The sequence below is a fragment of the Procambarus clarkii genome, chromosome 27 (assembly GCF_040958095.1).
Source record: "Procambarus clarkii isolate CNS0578487 chromosome 27, FALCON_Pclarkii_2.0, whole genome shotgun sequence".
In the NCBI taxonomy this organism is placed as follows: domain Eukaryota; kingdom Metazoa; phylum Arthropoda; class Malacostraca; order Decapoda; family Cambaridae; genus Procambarus; species Procambarus clarkii.
This window is the reverse complement of record NC_091176.1, coordinates 19095303-19121315: the sequence shown is the minus strand read 5'-3', so window position 1 is coordinate 19121315 and position 26013 is coordinate 19095303. Positions and strand designations below refer to the sequence as shown.

The 26013-nt window shown below is 40.4% G+C and overlaps 1 protein-coding gene across 4 annotated transcripts in view; it reads left to right on the top strand.

Annotated features, from left to right (window-relative positions):
• The window catches only part of LOC123762622 (thiosulfate:glutathione sulfurtransferase), a 42874-nt gene that overhangs the window by 14309 nt on the left and 2552 nt on the right, over positions 1-26013 (top strand). For 3 of the 4 annotated variants that reach the window (XM_045749238.2, XM_045749237.2, XM_069332404.1), the window contains one exon: positions 11748-12017. In XM_045749238.2, coding sequence (XP_045605194.1) covers positions 11748-12017 — 270 coding nt within the window. Of the gene's footprint in view, positions 1-9303; positions 9633-11747; positions 12018-26013 lie in introns of those variants that run through there. The other variant, XM_045749239.2, reaches the window with a different exon arrangement.

Sequence of the window (26013 nt, the reverse complement as noted above, 5' to 3'; positions counted from 1 at the left end):
TTGGTGTTCAGTATTATACGACAGTGTTGCTGGTGATCAGTACACTGCTGATCAGTTGCTGATGTTCTCGTGTGTGAGGCTGGCAGTGTGCTGGCAAGTGGAGGTGGTCTTCCGTGTTGGTGTGTAGCAGCCAGACGGCCTTGGTGGGTGGTAGTGTTGGTAGTGAATGATCTACAAGGTCGCCCACTGTTGCACCCAACCTTACACTCTCCTCCACACTATTGTCTTGGGTATGATCCTCTGTCCTGTCTGACGGTGAATACCACCATTATCCTCACTCTAATAAGACTTGTTCGAATTCCTTGGATTATTGATAATTTAATTACAATTTTGCCTGAAGATGTTAATAATAATCTCTCCTCGACACTACTCCCTCCGTTATAGAGTTGCCTCTGCTAGATTTAAATTTGTATCGTTTGTCACTGAACTAACAGGATTTACTCTACTGTTGAATGTAGTAATAAGGTAAAATTTGTATTCAGATAACATCTAATGTTACAACATTCTGGGTTGCCTCTTTAAATTGTTTGCCGCCTTTGTTGTGGTGAATTACAAATGGGAGATGCAAAGATGAAAGGTAGTTGTGTAAGAGTTGGGTTGTAGTGTGTGTTCAACAAGGACACTCCTTGGAACACGCACCTTACCCTGGTGAAGGCTTGCGTGCCCCAGCTACCCAGAGGGCACTTGAGTATGGCTTCGTGAAGCCATCCACTAGGGAATAAATGGTCCTCTTAGTAGAGCTTGTATCCTCAAACTTCAGATTCTGTTGTGAAGTCAAGACAGTTGTTATCCGTAACCCAAAGGTTAGGTTAATAATAGTTTATACGGTACTGATGGTCATTGTTGAAAAAGACTGATATCCATCATTCTCTAGAGGCATTTATATAATTTACTTAATTGTGTGTACACTGTACTAAACGTGTTGTAGTCTCCAGGAAGGCATTAAAGGGGAACGTGGACATGCTCAATCATAAATTTGAGCACTATTAGTGTTCATTTAAGTTTCTATCCTAAGTTTGTATTTGGTGTATCAAGAAAATCAAATTGAAAAATCCCAAGACATCCTCTACAAAATAGACTATGATTAATGTGTGTCTATTCTAGAGATTTAAAATGTGAATACAGTATTGTGATTGAGAATTTTTTACATTTAAATAATTGTTAAAATAATCTTTTAGACACTGTTGTGCAGTATTGATCTTGTGAAACCCCGCCCAGAAACGTGTCGCGAGCTGGGGGCCTGACAGCTCCGTGGACAGCGCTTCGGATTCCTAGTCCCGAGGTTCCGGGTTCGATCCCCGGTGGAGGCGGAGACAAATGGGCAGACTTTAACCCTGATGCCCCTGTTACCTAGCAGTAAATAGGTATCTGGGAGTTACAGCTACTACGGGCTGCTTCCTGGGGGGGGGGGGTAACAAAAAGGAGGCTTGGTCGAGGACCGGGCCTTGGAGAAGCTAAGCCCCGAAACCATTTCATGATAACCTCAAGATAGCCTTTCTTCTGGCCATGGGATTGGAAGTGATCTGGCGAGATGCCGCCATAGATCTCGCTGATCTAAACACCAAATGTGTCATTTATTACGCACCCCAATACCCATCTTGTGGGCGGCAGTGGCAAAGGTTAGAGGCACATAATGGGTTATCTTATGATTTCTGGGCTTAGCGTCCCCTCGACCAGGCTTCCATTTTGTTAACCCCAGGAAACAGCCCATAATAGCTGTCTAACTCCCAGGTACCTATTTACTGCTAGGTAACGGGGGCATCAGGATGAAAGAAACTGCCCATTTGTTTCAGCCTCCATCGGGGGTCGAACCCGGAACACCGGGACTACGAATCAGAAGCGCTGTCCACTCAGCTGTCAGGCTCGGACTAAACCCCAAAATTCATTTAGTTAAGCATTGAGCTCAAGTTAGTCTTGAGCTAGTTACAAAATATAATGCACAGTCACATCAACAGTGAACGAGACAGACCACAAGTACACTTCCTAAAGTAAGCAACTGACACGTGTAGAGAGCTAGTGTCACAATGTGTTTATCCCGCTTACCCCTCCTCTGTTCCCCCCCCCCCCTCTCTCCCAATCTAGTGGGCAGCGGTGGATAGATTACAATCACTTAGTTACTATCTACAGTTAGCAAACCTCGGGATATTTGGCTAAAATATCTTGTAGCCGATAATTTTTAGAGATTTACACATGTCTTGAACATTTGTGATAGAATTGTCTCTGAATTCACGTATCTTTGAAACACTCACAATTTCGATTGTGAGGCCACACTGGTGCCTCACAATCGGCCAGTTTTTGCTTTGGATTAAACAAGGGTGAATTAGTGTTATTTGGTACGTCATAAATATAATATTTCTTCAAACTGGGCATGAAATGGGATCTTGGCTTGGGATAAATACTGGTTATGGGGAAAATGCCATAGTGACGGAGGGTGTGCGAATAATTTTGTTGAGTTTACATGGTCAGATCTACATCAGCAGGTAATGGAAAAATCTCCGAGATACTTATAGCCGAATCTAAGCAGAGCCGTGGTAACATCTAGGAGTCTGTTTCTTGGGTGATCCACAGATGTGTGGCTCTGTTTGCACGATATTATGGTAGGTGGAATTATTAGTGTTGATTTCACTTTGTCTCAGATCTAAAAGGTTTTGTTAACGTTCTTCTACCAAATGGAAGATTGTTTTTGTTGCGGCTGGTTTATGCACCCCATACTCATCCTGTGACCGGTAGTGCAAAGATAGATTACAGAGGATGTAAAAGGTCTTTATCAGACCTCAGCGGAGTTAATTACATTAACAATTACATCTATTCTGCGTACCTTATTATAGTATCAGCTACTAACATTGTTCCATTTCAATAGCTATGTATTTATTTACAGGTAATCATTATACATTAATGGTAAGTCTTTTCGCTTATACATAATTGTTTTAACTATGTAGATATTACAGGGTCATATGAAAGCTGCTGTTAGTTTTCACAATACACTACTGTAGCTTCTTAATCTCGTATGTCAATTATCTACTGGAAGTGAAATATGGATTCAGTGCAAGGACTTTGGATATTTTATCCTTTAGTAATAAGGTAGCTTATTATTTCATTCAGTGTGAGCTTTAATTTCTCCAAATGGTTTAATTTGATAACGGTCTAAGATAGCCCAGAACACACACACTAGAATATTCTAAGTACACACAGGGTTTGTGGTCATACTGTGTCACGGTAAGTTCATTCCTCATCTCTAGTGTAGCCACTGTGAGGGTCAGTAGTGTGATAGGTTCTACTGTTTACATCTCTAGTGTAGCCACTGTGAGGGTCAGTAGTGTGATAGGTTCTACTGTTTACATCTCTAGTGTAGCCACTGTGAGGGTCAGTAGTGTGATAGGTTCTACTGTTTACATCTCTAGTGTAGCCACTGTGAGGGTCAGTAGTGTGATAGGTTCTACTGTTTACATCTCTAGTGTAGCCACTGTGAGGGTCAGTGGTGTGATAGGTTCTACTGTTTACACAGCGCCAATGGTCCTTTCTATCTGGCACATGATATTTGTAATAGCTTTTATGTGTTCGGAATTTTTCTGCTTTTAATCGCAGTCTCTTAATCTTTTGGTAATTCCATTATTACGTATTTTTTAATGTTCAGCAGCTCGCTTTTCTTGGGGTATTATTTTCACCCGAACCTGTTCTCACTCCATATTAATTACACCGTGCTGGCCGCCACACTGGTGCCTCACAATCGGCCAGTTTTTGCTTTGGATTAAACAAAGGTGAATTGGTATTATTTGGTACGTCATAAATGTAATATTTCTTCAAACTGGGCATGAAATGGGACTTGGCTTAGGATAAATACTTGTTATGGGGAAAAGCCCATCACCCCATAAGTATACTTTTGTTTCTACTACTACTACAACCAATTTTCAAAAAGTACAGATTGTTTTTATCAATTGGGCCTATTAAATGTATTTTAATGAATGCGTAATGTTTCTCTGAAGATGTTTAATACATGAAAGACTTGCATTTAAGCAAGCTGGACTCCGGTGCCGTTGGTTCTAATAAGAACGTAAATTATACAGTATATTATTGTGCAATAATCACTGCCATAACTTGCCAAGGACAAAACTTATGTTTACTTGTATTTGGAAATTCATTTTTTATAAAACTTCTTGAATTCCTTTTAGACAATTTTCTTGCATAACTTGTCAGTCCAGTTGCTGTATCGGAAGTGTCTTTATACCTGTAGCAATGTACTGTAATGTGTGAGAACACTGACAGGCTGTGAGGGAGGGAGGGGGGGGGGGATGTCTGCTGTATGGAGCTTGGCGCAGATCAGCAACTGCCACAACCTGCCACTTAAATTATACTGGAAGGAATAATGGGATTGTCGAACTAGTGTTGTTAAGTATGAGTGTGGCAGGAAAGAGGATATAGGACAAACAGTTATCAGACGAACACAACCCAAACCATTAACATCTTTTAGCGTTCTTCAGTGATTTTTCTTAATTTTTTACGTTGGCTCGTACGAAATTAAATATTCTTAATTCGTTTCATCAGTATTTTGATTACCTACGAATGTCCAGTTGATCGTGATATCAAAATGTGTAAATCTGAATTTAACTTGTTCAGGAGCAGGTATGAATGATGCAATCACTTTGACCTCACGATAAGATATGCAATGTTAATGCTGTACAACTAATCTGGTTATTGCTAGTTTGTTTCTTTTACTAGTCCCGGAAAGATTGAAACCATTGTTTCCGGACATAGAAAACCTGTATTGGTCACAGGGTTTTGGGACAGCGTTACGATCATGGCAAGATGGTCAGAAATATGATGTGGAGAGAAGTGTTCATGTATATAGTTAATGTGAGAAACTTGGTGGATTAAATAGTTGTTAGTTGGGTCTGATGCGTTTAAGAAATCACTGTGCAGTGATCAGATACCCGGAACAAATGTTGTCCGTGGTAATTGTACATGTAGAAAGCTTGCACGTTTGGTTTTTATCCATCCGATATAGTCTTCCTTAACGTTAAAATATATCGCTAAACTTTATCGTAGAAATTTCTCATCGGATGCTAGAAATAGAGTTCCTGGCGTGTTTATGACAGGTGTTATTTAATTTTGTCTCGACTATAATGCTTTCAGACTTTTAAGTAATTTGGAGATTGCTGTATAATTTTAATTCTAGATGCTATCATGTTTTGAGAGTCTTGGTTGGTAACGATGCTTGGATGGTGTCAGTTTCGTCACTTAAGAGTGCCAAGTGAATGTCTTCATAAATATTGATGCTCGCGTTCCTTGTGTACGGAAGGAAACTAAAGTCTACACTAGCCATGTCATCAATCATACTACCATGCAAGAAGAGGCGCGTATCTATGGATCAATCAGTATAATCGATCGTAGATTTTACTATTCGGCTATACGTATATCTGGGAGATTGTATTACGTATTGATGATCGACCTTGGCAAGTGTCGACCAGATTATTAGCACATCCATTAAACTAGCCAAAACCGTTTTGTTAAACTGTAACTAGATCGCCAGTGTTTTAACTTTGCTAAACGAATTCTGGGGTTCACTTCCAGAGCACATCATGTTCCTCTAACCTTTTTACCAGCACCACGCGTTCGATTGGTATGGGGTGCATAATAACTTAAAACTATTTTATTGTGAATTATGCAATAAAAGTATTGAGTGTCCTTACTGCAGGTAGAGCCTTGCAGGTGACTGTACCTTGCATCCCCCGCCCACTTAGCTGGGGGCATAACTGGCACTTAGCTGGGGGCATAACTGGCACTTAGCTGGGGGCATAACTGGCACTTAGCTGGGGGCATAACTGACACTTAGCTGGAGGCATAACTGGCACTTAGCTGGAGGCATAACTGGCACTTAGCTGGGGCATAACTGGCACTTAGCTGGGGGCATAACTGGTACTTAGCTGGGGGCATAACTGGCACTTAGCTGGGGGCATAACTGGACAAATATAAATGGTATGCAACAAGCTCACCACTAGTGTAGAGCATTCTGTGGCTGAGGATCAGTTCGGAGTCTGTAATAGAGTAAACTAAACATTATTAAGCGTCACGCAAATGCAAAGGTTTTGGCCATCTATAAGTTTACTTGCCGTTAGTTTCCAGAGTTTTTACACCCGCAGCCCAGCCAGGGTCCAAGGCTTAGGTGATAGCTTGATAGCTATGCCCTCCCCTCCCCCCCCCCCCCCCCCCAAACCACCCACATACAAATTCACTGTTGTACCACGTACGTTACTCCTAATATTCTGAGCTCTACATAAGCATAAATACAGTTATATTGTGGTAAGTTACTCATACAGAGCCGTGTAGTAGAAACGGTGCTTCATGGGGCTGCATATAACTGTCCGGCATGATGGGGTGAGAGACCCTGACCTCGGGGTGGGCATCAGCTGGCGAGGTAAGGGTGCCGCTGTACAGTAAAGGCTGCCTTACTGTCCCAGTGTTTTATGTCAAGAGCTGTGGTCGGAGTGTTCGTATACTCGTAGCTTTCAGAGGTGCGAACAAACCCGTTTAACCTGTACCAGACCTCAGGCCTTGGCTGGTAATATCATGTTATAGCTGCAGAAATGTTATAATTCCCATGTTGGTATTGTAATGAAAAGAAAAAAGTTTACAGGGGGGTGGGGGGGATTTTAGTATGCCTATATAACATGATTGTTAATCATATCGATAAGTGGAACATTGTAATATTTTTATGAACATATTGTGCTTTAGGATATTTAGAGGCGAAATAAAACCCGATTTGAATATTTGGTTGTTGGCCAAATTTATCCCATTGTGTTGGTCATACGGTAGCTACAGTGTGTGTGTGTGTAATATATATATATATATATATATATATATATATATATATATATATATATATATATATATATATGTGACATTGTCACATTCTTAATCACGTGTTTATTTTCGTGATATACACATATATATATATATATATATATATATATATATATATATATATATATATATATATATATATATATATATATATATATATATATATATATATATATATATATATATATATATATATATATATATATATATATATATAATAAAAAAATAAATAAAAATTAGAGGGCTACCCGGCATTGCCCAAGTCTCTCCCATCTAATCATTTATATAGCCATCCCTGTATTCGTCTGTCCATCTATCTAACCAACTATCCATCAATCTATCTTCTGACTGTCCGTCTTGGTCTCTGTCTTATAAAAAATAGAATTGTCTTATGTGTTGGTGGTCGCAAGTGAGAAGAGTTTAGTAGTGTGAAATATTAAAGAATAGTTCCCCTTTGATAAAGGGTTGTGGCTTGAGAAACTTGAAGCTGTTGAAAAACTCGTCTGTTTTATGCGAGTACGGGCAAATTATTGACAGCAGGAAATTTGTTCATTTCTCCCGAGATTGGTGAATAATGGTGCATATTAGTGTAAGAAATTTGTTTGGAATGTTTTTGAAAATATTTATTAGTGTAGCTGGCGGGCAATGTCAAAAATGGTCGTACTCGCCTAAGTGTGCTTGCGAGGGTCGAGTTTCGGCTCTTTGGTTCCACCTTTCAACTGTTAATCAACCGGTGTACAGATTCCTGAGGCTCTGGATATATAGACTCGTTCCTCATTTACATATATCAGAAACAGGATAGGACCGAGTACAGAACCCTGTGTGACTTCACGCCATCCCGAGGTCACAGGGGTTTGAATGTGACCGTAGCACGGCGTTCACTTATGAATTCTGGCTACACCGACCAGCCTGTGTTCATCCAGTACCCCAGACCATTCCATCTGCCAATTTGGGCGAGGCTAGGCCCAATCGTGTGGCCTCCAACTTTGAACACAGACATTTTCTTAGAGCTATGTATACTATATCTCGTCTCTTTATGATCAAAAGTTTTCACACGTAGGGAAAACGGGGAAATAAGCAAATATAAATAATTATAAATACGAATACGTTGTGGGCTGTCAGGGTTTTCAATGCAAGTATTTATATGAATTTCTTATTTAGAGTACTTATAAGATACATCAAAACAACGTTTAAGACAGCGTGAAAATTTTCTGAAAATTATCCGCTGGTATCTTTCTCCAAATTCAGCCCATGACTGCAAGTTCACAATAGCGAAAAGTACAAATAACAGAATTGCAGAAATGTGGAAAAAATACCAGGTTAGAGGTAGACAACTGGAGGGGTGAGCGTGGAACTAGTTAGTGGTGGTGGTGTTATCGACACCTCTGCTAGCCGGGAGGTAGAGATATGAGACCAGTTGTGACCAGACTCTTGTGGCGGTGCACCTGTAGCGTGGCGGTGCACCTGTAGCGTGGCGGTGCACCTTTACAAATATTAGGGCTCGGTTCGTGCCCATTATGCATCTTGGTAACATTTCCCACCATTATACACCCCATACACGATGTGTATGGGGTGATATGGTACATATCATATGTGATATGGGGAATTAAGGTACAGGATCTAATTGGTGGTGTTTCCGGGGATCAATGTTCCCACGGCTCGGTCTCTGACCAGGCGGTCTGGTTGGTGGTCATAGCCAGGTTGAGTAGGTATCCTTTTAGTTTCAAAAGTCGTCTTGAACACCGTGAGAGGTAACTTGCTTAGCTACATTAGTTTTGGCGTTCAGTTCCACACCTTTGTGTGGTGTGGTTTATTATGAATTATGTACCTCTGTAACCTGTTCCATTACCGTCCACGGGATGACATGTGACTCACACAAGAATGTGTAACTTGTGTATTTAGTATAAATAAAACAAACTAAATAGATAATATGCAGTCAATACTACAGTCGACAAATCCTAACTGTTAGGATTTGGTGACAACTCATCACTGAAATGTGACTGTTTACACATTTTAAGCGTTGTAGTTTGGACTGCTAATGTGTAGAATGTGTGTGGTGGGGGAATTTCTGCAAAGGTTGGTGGGGGGTGGGGGGTGAGGAATGACCATGTGGGTGCCGACCCACTGACGTAGTGTGGCCTTGATGGGGGGGGGGTGTTGCTCTCAGACGTAAACACATCACCCCCCCCCCCCCTTACACTCGTCAGATTTTGTTATACACTATCTACATTTCTGGTTAACTTCTCCACGTATTTTGTGATGAAATTGTGGTTTACTTCGCAGTGTTTAAGGTGTTTGCAAGAAAATCATTAAGTGAAAGTTATTAAGGTTTATTTTGCGATCTGGCAACTGTCGGGAAGGTAGTCTGGCCCACGGTGTTGGGCGGGGAGGGCAGGGGGCACGACTGGTGGGAGGGTATATAGAGACTATCCCGGGCACTAGAGCAAGTAAGAGCAACATTGCCGTGGACAGGAGAGGTTGTCAAAAGACAGACCGGGGCTTGGGCCCTCTTACCACCATCACTGCTGAAACACTTGCAGCAGATCAGCAGCACAAGTCATAACTCGCTCCCCAGATCACTGCATTTATTACAAATTGGTGCTTAAGGAAATTGCTGAAAATAATAACATTTCAAGGTGGTTTGTTGAAGAAACCAATTGGGAACAACTAGTTTTATTGAAGTAAAAGTGTTGACCGGACGGCTTGTCTTTAACCATAGACGATGGAGGTGTTGGCCAAATCGCTGTCGTCGGTGCCTCGCATCTTGTCCCTATGTAAGATAAGTTTGTGGTGAATTAGTTCTTTTGATATACAAAGTTCACAAGTGCTCTGACTAACATTCCAATAATTGTTCCCCACTACCGCTATTTTGTATACAACTAATATTGCTGCATCTGAATCTCCTAACACACATTAGTACTTATGTTAGACTAGTTACCCTTGCAGGTAAGCTAGTGTGATAGATATGCCTAAGGCCATTGATATGGCATAGAAAGTCCCAGTGAGTACAGTCGGGTTCCTTCTCGACTCTGTCGCGAATTCAGGGTTCGAATCCTGGGCGTGGCAGAAATGGTTAAGCGCATTTCCTAGTTGTCATCTAATGCCCCTGTTCACCTAGCAGTAAGTAGGCGCCTTTTATTATTATTGGGTTAAGAGAATGGAGAGGCACAGGTGAAGGGAAAGTTCCGAAACGGGAAACAGTTATGAAAGCAGGCGGGCTGTCCGCCTTGCTGACACGGTCTGTGTATTAGTAGGTGTCCCCAGGAGTTAGTCGGTTTGTGGTGGTGTTTCATCCTGGGGGGGGGGGGACCTCGATATAAGCCTAACTTGTATAAATACACTCTGCCTGCCTGTCCCCCGAATTATCGTTTTTATAAATGTTTATTTTTCGCATTTGTATTTTTATTTGTATTATGATTTTCATTTATTTTATTAACTATTTGTTAATTTTTATTTTTTTTTAAATTGTATTACTTTTTATTATTATCATTAGTTAGTCTTTAAAAAAATAAATTCAATTTATTTTTTTCACTTCAAATTTTTTCAAAATTATTTCAAAATTGGGAAAACATTTTGATTTTTTTTAATTACATTTTGTTTGGAAAAAGTTGAAAACAATTTTTTTTTGCAATTATTCTTTTGAATCTTCACAAAATAGCCCTTCGTCTTAGTGTTTTATTAATTAGCTGTTGTAATTACATTTGTATGCGCTATCTATCGCTTTTAAAGTGTGGCAGTATTGACACCCTTTATGCCTTGCTATTGATTAGAATATGGAGTTGGACCAATACTTGACACGAACACTTGACACCCTCTTTCCTAGAAGGTGGGAGCGGGTTACTAATTGTTTACATTGTCGGTATAATGAATATGTACAGTACTTGACATTTTGTAAACAAAGTAAACTTAAAATTATTCTTAAATGGTTAATTCAATTTGATTTATATTTTTTCAAACTATAGGAAAAAATCCTGACACGTGGCACAGTAAATTTTAATAAATGGCTCAATCACGCAATATCTCGTGTATAATAAACACATTGTGTATACACGCCTCCGCTCATGTATATAGGGGTATAGCAAGAGGGAGCATACACGCTCTAGGTCACATTCTCAAGGTTAATAACTTGTTATCGGGAAGATTTTGACGGAACCTAAATAACGCGAGTGTTGTCGAGCTCCGCCAGTCACCAAGACAATTTGATCTACCTCTCTTCTAGTCATAAACTTTCCTGCCACAAAGTTGAGACATTAGTTTTCACCACCATGTGCGGTTGTTGTTATAGATTCAGCTACTTAGAACAAAAGTTCCAAAGTAGCACGGGCTATGATGAGCCCGTAATGGACTTACCTGGCACAGAAGCGGGGCTGTAGGACCATGTGCGGAGACTGACGCTTGTATATACAGGTATTGGGTGACCATGGGGGGGGGGGGTTGGGAAGGGTTGTTGTCCCTGACCTTGATGTTAGTGCCACCATTAAACCCGCGCCTCGGCTTGGAAGCTTGCCAATGAGGGGTAGAAATAGCCAAAGCTACTCTATCCCTTTGAGATGTATTTTTTGTTTTCTTGTCTCAATAAACTTACTTGAACTTGAAGCTTGCCAGTATTTCATATCATGCACTCTTAATGTAAATTAAAATTTGCTAAATTTACATGAATTAAGCCTATTTTTTGTATTTAATATGAAAAATTATCACTTATTGAAATATCAAACTTTTTAAACACTTTTAAATACAATCCATTTGTAATCGGTTATTACATAATTAATTCAGATACCCATATGGATTACAATATTTTCCTAATACTTTTTACTATATACTCCTGTGTTTATTTTGAGCAGGAGGAGTTCAACTACCGGAAGGTGATACGTCTTTTTGTTTCATTCTAGCGTGTGGGTACTGCAGCCAGCATGCCTCGTCTGCCTCCCACACCTGTGCCCCGACTATGATGCCCGCCTCTACCCACTCTCCCACATCCTTCCACGCGCCAGCTTTCACTCATGCTCACGAATCTAGACGAAGAATCAACCGGCGGACGGAACTAGACTATGAGGAACTGAGGGCGCTGCAGGTGGCGGGCGATATCGCGCTCATCGACGTCCGCGACCCCCAAGAGCTGCAGAACTACGGCGAGATCCCCGGCTCCCTCAACATACCTCGTGAGTGTCCCAGTCTTACTGCCATTGTGAGGGGCTTGGGTTGTGTCAAGGGGGGTCAACACTAATGTGGGGGTTGCAGCTGGAAAAGTATTGCAAGGCGTGTCGTGGAACCTTGGGTTACCATGATATAAATGACTTCGATTCAGGACTAGACAAGAACATTATTTTAGTGCCGTCTGCAAATTTGCTAGATAGATAAATTTGGGCTATTACTCAAGGTATATAAAAGATGACCTAAAAATTACAAAAGCGTGGCAGAGGGTTGCATATTGGCAGAGGGTTTGTTTAATGCTAACAAATGTAACTGTCGGGTAAAAAGTCATTTTTTGTAGTCTGCAAAGCTACAAATTTAGATTTTTACACGAACAAAAAATTATTTCTTCTAAATTGTAATTGCCAAATCCGAATAGTAGAAATGTAGTTGTGACTAGTAGAGATCTTTTAAGCGAAAATAAATGTTTAAGTGTTCGGAATAAGAATACTAACATTCATATCTGGAGGCGTCAGCAGTTGACATCTTGTGCTATTATTTAGATTTATCTTGCCCTTATTAGGCCCCATTTAGACAGTGCAGCACAGTTTTGGACAATACTATAATGGACAAGTTCAAAATGAGTGACCAAGTTAATCCCAGGAATTGGAAGTCTCTTTTTGAGAGAAAAAAAATTGGACTTAATTTAAATTATTTAGAAAGGCGAAGACTTGGGAAGGGGGTAGATGCATGGTTATAATATACAAACAAATGAGATAACAAAAGGGAGTTAAAACTATTAACATGAAACTATGAATACAAATTGAGTAAGTTACACACGGAAATCACAATAGCGTGATGCATCAAATGAACAAATTCACAAGGGCCGTGACGTCATTAAGGTCAGTAGAACTTTCCGTTACAATTCTTTTACCATGTCGTAGCTCAGTCGATTAAGACAGCGTCTGGGATCCTCTCGGATATAGGTTCGAACCCTCGTTTCGGCCCTTGTGGATTTGTTCATTGGAAAAAGTTAATGTTCAGAAATACTTTTTAGAAACAGGACTGTAGATTTCAGAAATGTTACCGGGTAACTAGACGTTTAATTTAAAATAACTAAAAATGCATTTAGACAACAGACGATTTTAGTTAATAAATTAACTATGTAGTTCATTTATTGTTCACCCCTTTACCCATCCTGCGAGTGGTGGTGGAAAATGATAGTAGCGCACAATAGTCTCGGGAACTGGACATTCGCAATCATTTATCTAAGAAAATTATAGCACCAGCTATAGTTTTATTTTAAACTTCATGTTTTTCGTTGGTTTAGTATAATTAACATGATATAAGCCACCTAATTGTTTAGGGGCAGAACCCCAATGTTCTTTAGGCTAAACAATTTATATTTGGGCGTTCTGTGAAGTTTTATTGCCTCGAAATGGTGAGTAGTGATTAAATTACCATTTCTAACGTTACGGTACATGATGATGATCCTAAGATGAGAATTAAAATAAGTTTGAGGTATAAATACACACAAAGGATGAGGTAACTAAAGCTATTCTCTCACTGTTCAATACGTGTGAAATAAGTTATATGATAAATATTCTATATATTCTATATAATATATATATTTATACATATATAATATATATGGTGTAAATCACAGCGCGTGATTAAAAAAGTGAGCGTCAGACCACGGAGGAAGAATTGAAACAGGAATTTCCTTAAGTACTTTCGTATATTAATATATAGTCATAGAATTCTAGTAAACCTGTGAGGCACGATTTATCATCTCTGAACCCATGTTGGTGGTGCGTTACATAGTTATTTCCCTCCAGATGCCCTAAAAGCCTTTTCCTCACGATCTTCTCCATTACCTTGCATTGTATACAAGTTAGGGAAACTGGCCTGTAGTTCAGTGCCTCTTGACTGTCAACCTTGTATATTGGGACTACGTTAGCTGTCTTCCAACTTTCTGGTAGGTCTCCTATTTCCAGTGACCTGTTATACACCATAGAGTGGCACACTTAGTGCTTCTGCACCTTCCTTTGGTATCTATGGTGAGATTCTGTCAGGCCCAACAGCCTTTGTCACATCCAGTTCCAGCAGACACCTTTTGCTCATCACTGGTGAGGTCAAATTCCTCCAAGGTTGCTTGGTTTGCCGCCGCCTCGTTTAAGTGCAGGGGCTTCTCCTTGTTCTATTGTGAAGACCTGGAATCTCTGAGTTCGTCACACCACACCTTGTCATTCTCTGTGTATCTGTTCTCCCCTTTGTTCAATTTCATCACTTGTTCCTTCACTGCTGTTTTCCCCCTGATGTCGCTGTGGAGCAGCTTTGGTTGGGTCTTGCTTTACGCGCTGTCATTTTCAAACTGACTGTCTGCCTCCCTCCTTACTCTGAGGTACTCATTTCTGGCCCTCTGGTATCTCTCCTTACTCTCCGGTGTTCTGGTATTTCTGTAGTTTCTCCTACAGAAATACGTAGAACCTAATCCCACAGAAGCTGTCTGCTTCAGTGGGTGCAACTCTCCTCATAGCCTTGTTGACGTCATGTAATTATATCTTGCAGAGATTTGTGGGGAAGTTAGCCGTTTTGTTTGGTAAACAAAAATATGAAAAAGTTTGACAATAACCTGAGCTTGGTTGGTGGTGGGAGCCGGGTAGTTGTGTGGGCCGCTGGGAGTCGGGTGGAGGGGTCATAGGGTGTGCTCATGACACCGTGTAGCTTGTGGGTAAATATTGTCATCCTTCTGGATGTTATCGTAGAGTATTTCCCCCCACCCCCCCAAACTCGGAATATTGATTTTAACCAATAATATACACATTTGTTTTCGATGTTTTTAAAAGGTACACGTTTATCAAACAAGATACCTGAAAGAAGTCTGAGCTATCGGCACCTAGCTGGGCAACTCTTAAAATTGTTAATATATATATAATCTAAGTTTAATGTATTCCAGGGAACTTAGTGCTTAGGGTACTGGAGTGGACCGCTCCGCCGCACATTCTGGCAGATCTTTACGATTTATTCTTGGCACGTTGCGTTAGTTATTTATAATGCACCCCATACCCATCCCGTGGGCGGCACATTGTGAGGTTTACTGCCAGTTCTCCTCTACCTCATAACCTGTGACGTAATGAGGCTCGTCTGGCTTGGCACTAACTGAAATAAAATTGTTGAAAAATATTGGTCCAACATCTAGTGTATTTTGCACTTAGATTTATCGTGCTCCATTTCACTACTCCAATGACCCAAGTGGATTTATATGCGTAAATTATTGTATAAATATAATTGCAGTTTGTGGTGTAAAATAGTTTGTACACAAACTCTTGAAGACTGCTTAATGTTCTTGTTCGCTGGAGGCCTCTTGGGATTTACCAACACTTGTCAAAAGTTGATAGACTACGTAATCATTTTTGGATGAGAGATAAGTCAAATATCAGCATCATGACATCTTATCAGGCAGGAGTAGCTGATAGTCATCATACTGTGAGCTTCGCCCACACCTGTCAACCCACTTCAACGTGTTGGTACAGCGATGTCCTAGTTTCTTGCAGGTTGGCGTACCATTCTGTTAGTTCCTTCACTCGGTCCTTATATTTAGTTATATTGCCCTCTTATCCCTCCCACCTGTTCGTCCAGACCATTAGAGTTCTTGGACAAGAGAACGCTGCCGCATTTCAGGCGGCAGCGAGTTTGGGACATTAAAATATTGTCAGCATGGCATCGTGAATGTTTTAAGTCGAAACTCTTGGCGTCAGAATTCAATGTCAAATACCAAACTCCATGCGCAAATTTTCACCTATTACCTGAAGTCGAGAACCTAAATTTAGTTCAGGTTATTTGCGTTCACCACAACAGTCACTACAGTGGCGACCTTGGTAGTACAGGTGGGTTCGTTCTCGACTCCCGGGCGAACAAATTGTTGAGCATGTTTCCTTTTACATAATGACTCTCTTCACCTAGCAATAAATGGGTACCTGAGAGCTAATAGAGTATTGTAGAGTTGCATCCTGGGGAAGGTTAGTAGTTAGACCTTGGCGGGACTTCGATATAAGCCTTACGAACGTACGTGCGTGCGCCCGTGTGCGTGCGCGCAATATGCACAGGTTGGCTGCTCCCCTGCAAAATGAATTCTGCTATGGCGCGGGCACTGACTGGGAAGTAGTTGGAGTGGGCTGTGTTGTGATGGGTCGCCTCGTGACACCGTGGAGCATGGCCAGGGGCACGTCGCCCCTCTCTAGCGAGGGTGTCCACATACTCTCGCCACGGGTGTGGCACATATCTTGGCTGTCTGCCCACGCTCTCACTATCACCCCAGCCTCTTTCCTGCGTCATCCTCTACTTTACGGGCTATTCATGCCCGTGCCACCTCTTGGGTGGCTTAATCATCACTCGATCAATCCTCTACTTGGTTCTGTCGCACTTAATGATCCATCATTACAACTCTACAACCTGTTGTGGCGCTGAGCCCTTATTCCTGCTATATTAAGCTTTATTTACAGTTCTAGAACACCCCTTTAGTTTAGTTTAGTTCAGTTACCCCTCGTTCTTTCATCGGTTTCCCAATCCTGGTTTTTACAATTTTTTTCAGTTAAACCATATCATGTTTCCATGCATTTGTTTTAGGCAACGTGACTAAAACAGGTGTTAAGGTTGCTAAGCTAAGATGACTAGCGTGTTTCCTGGCTAGTCTGTGTTGACATTTTCAATTGGGACATCATCTTAACTGCGTCATTTTCACATCTTTAGCAGTGTGAAAAAATAGAATTTATAGAACTCTCAAAGATTCAAAGAGCGTTTCCAGCTATGAAATATAAAAAGTGAATTGGAAAAATAATTGGAATGCAGGACTATTAAAGGGTTAAGCTGTTGGTAAAGTGATATAGGTAGTTTAGTTTTATTTTGTTGACCAAACCACACACTAGAAAGTGAAGAGACGACGACGTTTCGGTCCGTCCTGGACCATTCTAAAGTAGTGTGTGTGTGACTTGAGAGTGGTCCAGGACGGACCGAAACGTCGTAGTCTCTTCACTTTCTAGTGTGATTTGGTAAACATATTTCAGCCACGTTGTCTCATCCTCTGCATTTTTTTTAGCGTCGGTCAGAGCAAGGGATAGGCAGTAAGGGTTCCGTATATCAAAATTATTATATAATGGTAAACGTTGGTCACATAATCGGTAAGTCTATTGGCCCTTTTCTAGAGCCCCGCCGCCCATCTATTGTACACCTATTATACCTCCCGGCGTTCCAATATCGTCATACTTGTCCTTGGAGCGAGTGGTGGCTGTTCCCACTACCTGTGTTCAGGTAAAGTCCATTCCACATCTTGACCACTCGCTGCATAATAGATACTTGCTAACATTTCGTGGTTAATGTGTTCCCAACTTTGGTGTTCACTCATGCCGTTGTCCCTCGCCTGGAAAATGACGCTATGATCATATTACCTCTGGGTCTTCTATTTTCTAATGTCGTTAGCTTTAGATTTTAATCTATTCCTATCTTGTATACTTGTCTCGTAGCATGTGGGTTCTATGCTGGAGCTGCATATTCTAGGACTGACCTAATAGTGTATAGTTTTTTTTGAAAGACTACTATTATCGTTCGTCTCCCTGTAAGTTTACTAGCTTTACATATACTGCCAATGTTTGTGTGCTAATGTATTACGCCTTATCAGTGTTCTCACTTTAGTTTCCTCACTGCCTCCCTTGTATACCTCACTGTCCTGGTTTCGCAACTATTAAATCTCATTACTTGTGACATTGCCATTAATTTATTTACGGTTGTGGGTGCGTTATCAGCATGATTGCCACCGTCGAGAATGGGAAAGACCTCTTTCTGTGCCAGCTTTAAACAGGTTGGCATACTTCCTCACCTTCACTGGCCTTCATTCTTCAGTCATCCAGTCGTAGGCCACAGCCGTGGCCGACATGGTGGCGCCAGCCGGTAATAGTCCAACCCGTCCTCCTAAGGTTTCCCAACGTCAAGAAAACTGTCAATTTAAAGTATCCTCTCCTAACCTACCAGAGGACCCAAAAACGGTAAATGGGACAGACGTCACTTTTGCAAGCCGCTTTTTCTAGTAAGACAATTTTTGGTCTTGTGTAACGCATACGAGCGAAAAGCGACGTTCTTTATAGGAGAGGTTGACTAGTGAAGCCACAACCCTGCAACTGCCGTTACCCCGGGCTGTGGTGTGCGTGTTCAGCGAGGAGCAGCAGCATCATGATTTGTTAGGACTGGTATGCGATGTTAAAGTTATTCAAAGACATTATAATTATTCGAAAACTAACCAGCCTTACTTTGTGAAAAGCTCAATGTTTGAATGCGCCATTCAACTACTGAAATTCCACAAGTATGAAATTTGTCTAGGTGAAATGAGATTTTCACAATTGTCAAGTTATTTACTAAACCTCTTAAACCTCACAACACAAATTGTATGCCATCAAGTACTTTTGATTAGTCTCCAACCCACCCCCACCCCCCAAAAGAAGTAGGCTAGTTAAATTAAAGTGAAAATGGTTAAATGAGCTCGTAATGGGCTCTCGCTAAACCTTGATATTCACTAGTAAGCAAATTACGGCGTTAACCTAGTTTCAGAAGGTTTAACAAATTTACTAACTTTTACGTTTTAGTTTAGCTTAATGAATATGGTAAGTCACCTAATGGGTTTAGGGACTTAATCGGTGTTTCCAAACTCTTTAGTCATTACCCTTTTTTCACATTTCCTAACGTAGCTATTCCCTCCCCCTTTTCAATCACCGTTGTTAAAAATATTAGAGACTGTCCCACGCGGCTTTAACAAGGTTTAATCTTACAAAAGGTAAGGGTAGGTATATAGGAATTTGCCGGAACGCTGCAAGTGGATATGGAATTCTCGTAGTATGATTTATATCATCCGGATCGCTAGCGGTACTTTGATATTTGTGCTTTCGGTTGGGTCCCACATTAAATTAAAATTAAATTTTTTATTCAGGTAAGATACATACATACAAGGTAAGATACAAAGTTGATGGATTTATAGATAGAGCTAGTACATACCATGCCTAAAGCCACTATTACGCAAAGCGTTTCGGGCAGGAAAAATATTAATGACTAAACATCATTAAAGAACATGACGAAACTGCAGAAGACCTATTTACCAGTGCATAAATAGCTCATATTATATATATAATGCTCATACTATATATATAATGTATGTGCATGTCTAGCCTTCACGTGAAGGTTACCGCAAAAATCTACCATTTACGGGATATTCATGCCCGTGCCACCTCTTGGGTGGCTTAATCTCCTTCAAACAGGTTAACTAGACCACCACAAGAGGCTTGGTCAGAGACCGGGTCGCGGGGACGTTGATCCTCGGAATCGTCGACAGTTAAGCATCCTTATAGTCAAACTTGTCAAAGCCTAAGAGCTGTTTTATAGAATGTATGGTACGTATGAGGATTTTCCTAAAAAAAAAAAAAAAAAAAAAAAAAAAAAGGTTAAGAGTAAGAATTTGATTACCTGTTGAGAACAGTAGAGGCTTGCCGGGCAGTACCTATAAGACTACAGAACCTAGTCAAGCAAGGACGATGTGGGATGGAGACCATTGTTGTTGTTATAGATTCAGCTACTCGGAACAAGTTCCAAGTAGCACGGGCTATGGTGAGCCCGTAGTGGACTTACCTGGCACAGGAGCGGTGCTGAATGAGTGTAGGAGACCATTGATTGATGAAGATTAAGCCACGCAAAAGGTGGCACGGGCATGAATAGCCCGTAAGTGGTAGCCCTTTTGAGCCATTACCAGTATCAAGAGCTGATACTGGAGATCTGTGGAGGTGCGACTGCACCCTGCGTGACGGGAGATGTCTCCCGCGAGGAGACCATTCAAGGTCGTCTTTTTTAGTACTCAAAGATTGTGGGGACAAGAGAATGTGTTGAGTGAGGTGGAGGTAGTGGTGGGTTGGGTGGAGTGGTTTTACCTAAATTACTAGGCAACAGCTTGGCATTATCTTTACGGGGTACTCATGCCCGTACCACCTCTTGCGTGGCTTAATTTTCATAAATTATCTGATGCCGTCTGGTGGAATGTGCAGTTTTTACCGGCTAGTAAAATATATATGGCCTGAAACTCCATGCGTGTTAGTGGCTTTGCAAGAATCGATCGACAATGTTATGTACTCACAACCAATGCTATAAATAAATAAAATATATTAGAAAGTCCTATCTGAAAGCTTATAAAAAATGGCACGAATTATTTAACATTAAAGGACAATATTTGCACTGAATTAACCCCCCATCTTATATAAACAGCTTAGACTTTATCAGTTACATTTAACCTGCCGTTTTTACCCAAGATCGGCAAATCACCAAGTAAAATGCTGAGCGTCTTAGGGCACTATCCAACAACGTTGTGTATGAACATTACTCCCAGCAACACTACGCGTTATACAACCTGCTTAATTGCATTAGGGTAAAAAATACTTATTTGCAGGATAGTACAGTTTTGTTTTTATCTGGCCGTGGATAAACAGTGGTAACTTGAGACGTATATGATTAGCATCATTTACCACCAGTAAACGTTCTTGATAATAGTTAAAAATTCTTCACTGCCGTCGGGAGCAAAAGTATTGAGGTTTGGCGCCAGTGTCGGGTTTCACCCTCCTTCCCTGCCCCATCACACGGGGGCGGCTACATGCTGTGCACGTACCGCCAATAGTCTTCATGTCCCACTATAGTTGGTACAAGTAAGGTATAATATTGCCGCAATCTAACATTTCCATTTCTAAGGGGGTAAACTTCAACAAGTGTTTGATTTTTGTATTGAGGCAGGTATTTTCTCCCCTGATTCCATGTAAGACTAACCATCCTGTGAGATAGCACACAGACCACTGGAACATTATCTAACACAGTGCACAGTTACAATCCCTATAAGATTTCAACTTGGATTCAACGGAGCAAAAGTTGTTAAACACTTGGGGGCAAAATCTTACTAGTGGTTACAAAATCAACACTTAGTGGGCCAGCCAGGGGCTTAGGGCCCGCGTAGGAATTTCGCTAAACAAAAACAAAAAAAATAATCCTGCAAGTTGGGACTATTAGATGAACTTCTAGCTAGTTTTTTATCTACACTGTAATCTTTCATATAGAATAGGGTAGCAGCACATTGTTGTGTATACCTAAGATTGTTAATAAAGAAAAAAATCAACATTCTCAATCATTTAGACGCTGACAAGGAAATGATTGTTAAAATGCAACTTGTCATAAAGTATGACATTCAGGGATATGCAGTTTGGCAGTAGTAATGACATTAATGGAGAAGCATTAATGTTTACTGTTTAATAAGGATGATTGCGGTATTGGCGCCAGTCCTCTACGTAAACGTGTGTGCAAAGGTCGCTCGCTCTTGCTGCGTAGTTTTTTTTTCCTAGCATAATTACCTGGGGCCAGATTCACGAAGCAGTTACGCAAGTACTTACGAACGTGTACATCTTTCTTTTAATCATTGACGGCTTTGGTTACATTTATTAAACAGTTTACAAGCAGGAAAACTTCCCAATCAACTGTTATTGTTATAAACAGCCTCCTGGTGCTTCGGAGTTCAATAACTGTTTTAAATAATTGTAAACAAAGCCGCCAAAGATTGAGGAGAGATGTACAGGTTCGTAAGTACTTGCGTAAATGCTTCGTGAATCTGGCCCCTGGTCTCTCGGTAGGGGAAGGATAAAGATACGGCATGTGTGTATGTGAATCGACACTTATGATTGACAGGACATTGGTGTACTGGGTATAAACTCTTTCTTATCACTTTTTATTTGAAAGCGTAAAAATCACGTGGAGTTGCGCGCGTTGGCTGCTTGTTGGGAAACCAAACATGCGCTGTAATTTGGATTACGGCCAATAATTTAAGCCCTTATTGGGGGCGAGCCAATTACTCTCGTTTTCTGGCTGTTTAGAGGCCCTAGAAATGCATGGTGATGCTTTAAAGCTACACGAGAGTGGGCTGGAGTAGGTCCTGGTACATTTCTAGTGTCAACTTTGAGGTAGTGAGAGAACTTGAACTTTTCCAGATTTCTAGTAAGATTTTGTGACTTTCACAGCCAGGCCTCTAAACAAAGACACAAAGTGCATTCCATGCACCCGCCAAACCCCATGTTTATGAATGGAAAACGGTTTACACAAGACTTGCAACCGATGACGTCTGAACACTTCCGGAACAACACTTGTTTTTCCCTACATTGTAATACTTGTCTCGAGTGAGACATCATATTTTCATTAAAAAAGTAAACAGAACTGCCTGCTACAGCTTGATTTGGGTGACATTTTTCAGCAAAACTTTGCAATTCTTCTCATACTGCACACATTTTCTTAATAAACGAGGAAGACGCATCCTCTACTCTACATAAACAACCCTCATGCCATTTTCATGTTTACGAATGATCTCTTGCTTTTCCTCTATGGTCATTCTCGCATGTTTTCTTGGCTTGAACTTTACCACTGGCTTTCTTCTGACCTATGGCAAGATGTATAATAAATTTTATGTTCAAGTAGTAAAAAATCCCCAAAAACTAATTCTTTACAAAGAATTCATGCGCGATAGTCACTAGGCGGGAGGCACTGGTAAACTAAGGCACAATAGCCGTGCCACCACATGCTAGGTCGGCCCATAACAAGGGGGGATATTAACAAGGGTATTAAAAGTTTCAACACAAGACAGAACACGAAACAATGGGTATAAATTGGATAAGTTTAGATTTAGGAAAGACTTGGGTAAATACTGGTTCGGTAACAGGGTTGTTGATTTGTGGAACCAATTACCTCGTAACGTGGTGGTGGTGGGGTCCCTCGATTGTTTCAAACGTGGGTTGGGCATGCATATGAGTGGGATTGGGTGGATATAAATAGGAGCTGCCTCGTATGGGCCAATAGGCCTTCCGCAGTTACCTTGTTTTTATGTTCATACTCGTATCAACAAACTAGTTTCCCGAGGCAAAGTCTGTAACCCAATTAGAATTTTCAAAAGAAATTGGGCTTGTAACCCAAAAAGTTTGTAAATAGGGGCATTTGTAAGCCGGTGTCACTGTAATTGTAATCTGCAATTACAGTCTCAGCAGTACATATGTCCAACAGTAAAAACACGAAATGCAAATGAGGAACCCATGGTTTAATCAGGGATGTAAGCTGGCAAAGCAACTAAGTAAAAGGGCAAGGAGAAACTACAGAAATAAGATACCAGAGTAGAAAGATACCAGAGGCAGGAATGAGTACATTAGGGTGAGAAGAGGCAGAAAGACAGTACAAAAATGACATAGCAGATGAAGGAAAAATCTAACCCAAACTGCTGCACAGCTTCATCAAAAGAAAAACAGTGAAGGAACAGGTAATGAAACTGAGGATGGGGGGCAGAGGTTCATTACAAATGACAAGGTGTGTGAGGAACCAAAAATTCAAGGTTTTTACAATAGAACAAGAAGTTCTTAAAATATGAGTATCTAACCAGGTACCACCGAGGCATTTGAGATTGCCAGTAGGGAGATAAGGAAGCATTTGCTTAAATTGTTTGCATCAAGGGCTGTATGCCCAGACAAAATCTCACCATGGATACTAAAAGGAGCAGAAGCATTGTGCCTACCAGTCTCAATGGTGTAAACTAGTCATTGGTAACAGGAGAACTGCCAAAAATGTAGAAGACTGATAATGTAGTCCTACTATACAAGAAGGGAGATAGGCCAGGAGGCACTGAACTACAGGTCAGTGTCCCTGACTTGCATATTATGCAAGGTGATGTAGATTGTGAGAAACTAGTACTGTAGAACATCTGAAGAGAGAACTTTGTAACACTATCAGCATGGATTAAGGTATGGCAAATCTTACTTTACAGAATAGAATTCTATGACCATGTGACAAAAATTAAGAGAAGGGTGGGCAGACTACAAATTTCCTGATTTCCGGAAAGCCTTCGACACCGTACCCCATAGGAAACTAGTGCATAAATTTGAAATCCGGGAAGGATTATCCGGGCTTCAGGATACAGCCTTGCACAAGCACCATATGCAAGGCTGACCAACATCAGAACTGCCTTTAGAAATTTGTGAGGACTCGTCTCGATACTTGTATACCACACGTCAGACCATTCCTAGAACAGATGGCTCCAGCATGAAGTTCATACTGTGTGAAGCACAAGACGAAGCTGGAGAAGATTCAAAAGATATGCCACTAGACTACAGTACTTCTATAAATAAAAGCCTTTCCTTGTAATTCATACCTGTGTGAATTGCACCTTATTATTTATTTATTTATTATTTAACATGACTGGTACCCGCACAATAAGACAGGAGTGGAAACAGAGAAACTCAAATGAGCCAGAGATATTAGAAAGAATTATTTCAGCATCAGAGTAGTTAATAAATGAAATGCAATAAGTGATGTGGTTACCTTGGTGGAGGCCGATTCCATACAGTTTCAAGTGTAGGTATGATAAGAGCCCAATAGGCTCGGGAACCTGTACACTAGTTTTGACAGTAGAGGTGGGACCAAAGAGCCGATGCTCATCCCCCACAAGTAGAATTAGATGAGTACATGCAACTCTTGACAAAGAAGCTTGTAAATTCAACTAAAGTTATTAAAATCTCTGTTACTGTACTGTAAATTGTGTACATTTCTTGTTAAGTTTCACAGTACTTGTAATGGTAAAGCTGGTGACCTTGGTGAGTGGCATGGCAGGTATGTGTGGGGTTGAGTTGTCTGGAGTGTACAAGCTTCCATTAGATGAGACAATATGGAGAATGCCTGGTGAGTTAATGCAGTATATTGTTAGGTATTTACTAGCATGTAGTGCAGTAAATATACAGTATTGTTGTAATGTATAAACAAAAAGATAATGCTTTTATATTGTTGCCACTATTAAATTTCCAAGATTTGTTTGAGGAATCCTGTATGTTCAACAGAATATTAAAGGAAATAAAGTACAGTACAGTACAGACTATAATATTATAGGTTAAATGAATATCGATTTTCTTAATACTATATCTATATTCAACCCGTCCTTCTAATAGAGCGTTTTGGCGCATACTCTACCTAAGGGCAAAAATTATCTTGCTAGAAAATGGTAGTGGCTCGCAAAATTGACACTCGTTTTCTGTTTTGGGTCCTCTGGTAGGTTAGGAGAGGGCAGTTTAGTACAACTAGCTGACCAACTCCAGGGTACCTATTTACTGCTAGGTGGACAGGGGCATTAGGCAATAGGAAACGGCAACCATTTCTGTCCTGCCCGGGATTTGAACCTGGAATCCTCAATAGTCTAGAAGGAACCTGACTGTACTGTACTACCGGGACACTCCCAGTAAGGTTCAATATTAAAAGAGAGATAAAGTATAGTATTTAAAATTGTGATAATTTTGTGTTAGAATTTTGAGCCAAGCTACACAAAAAGATAAAAGTTATTGATGTAGCATCATTAATTTAGATACAACTAGGTTAAAGTCAAATTCAAACTAGCTGTAATACTGTGGTGTTATATTTAATGAAGTGATTAAACTGTGTTGAGGTAACAGATGTAGTACAGAAGACCCACTTGTTTCATCCACACTTACTGGCCACATTTGGGCAAACTATTACAGTATAATATGTCACAAACTCCAGTGACATTATTAGAATAAAGAAATTTGCAGAGGGCCTATCGCTCATGGAAGTATTGCACCAATTCATTTTGTATATTGCCTATGCTTGAAACTTTAAAATGGAATTTGCTTTTATAATTGTACTTGGTAAATTGTTCTATATTTTTTAATTGGTTTAGATTAATAAAAACCTAAGTTTAAATCCATTGCTTTGTTTATATTTTTAAAACCATATTTGTGTGTAGAATATTTAATTATACACTTCAATCAAGTAGCCTTTTCATGCTATCCAAGAAACTAAATTTTTTCAATTCATAATGAAGATTTCTTGACCTTTGGCATTTCGGTTCTCCTAACCCTGGGTCATTATGAGAGTTCATTAAAAAAAAAAAGTTAAAATATGGAAAGAATTTATATTATAAAT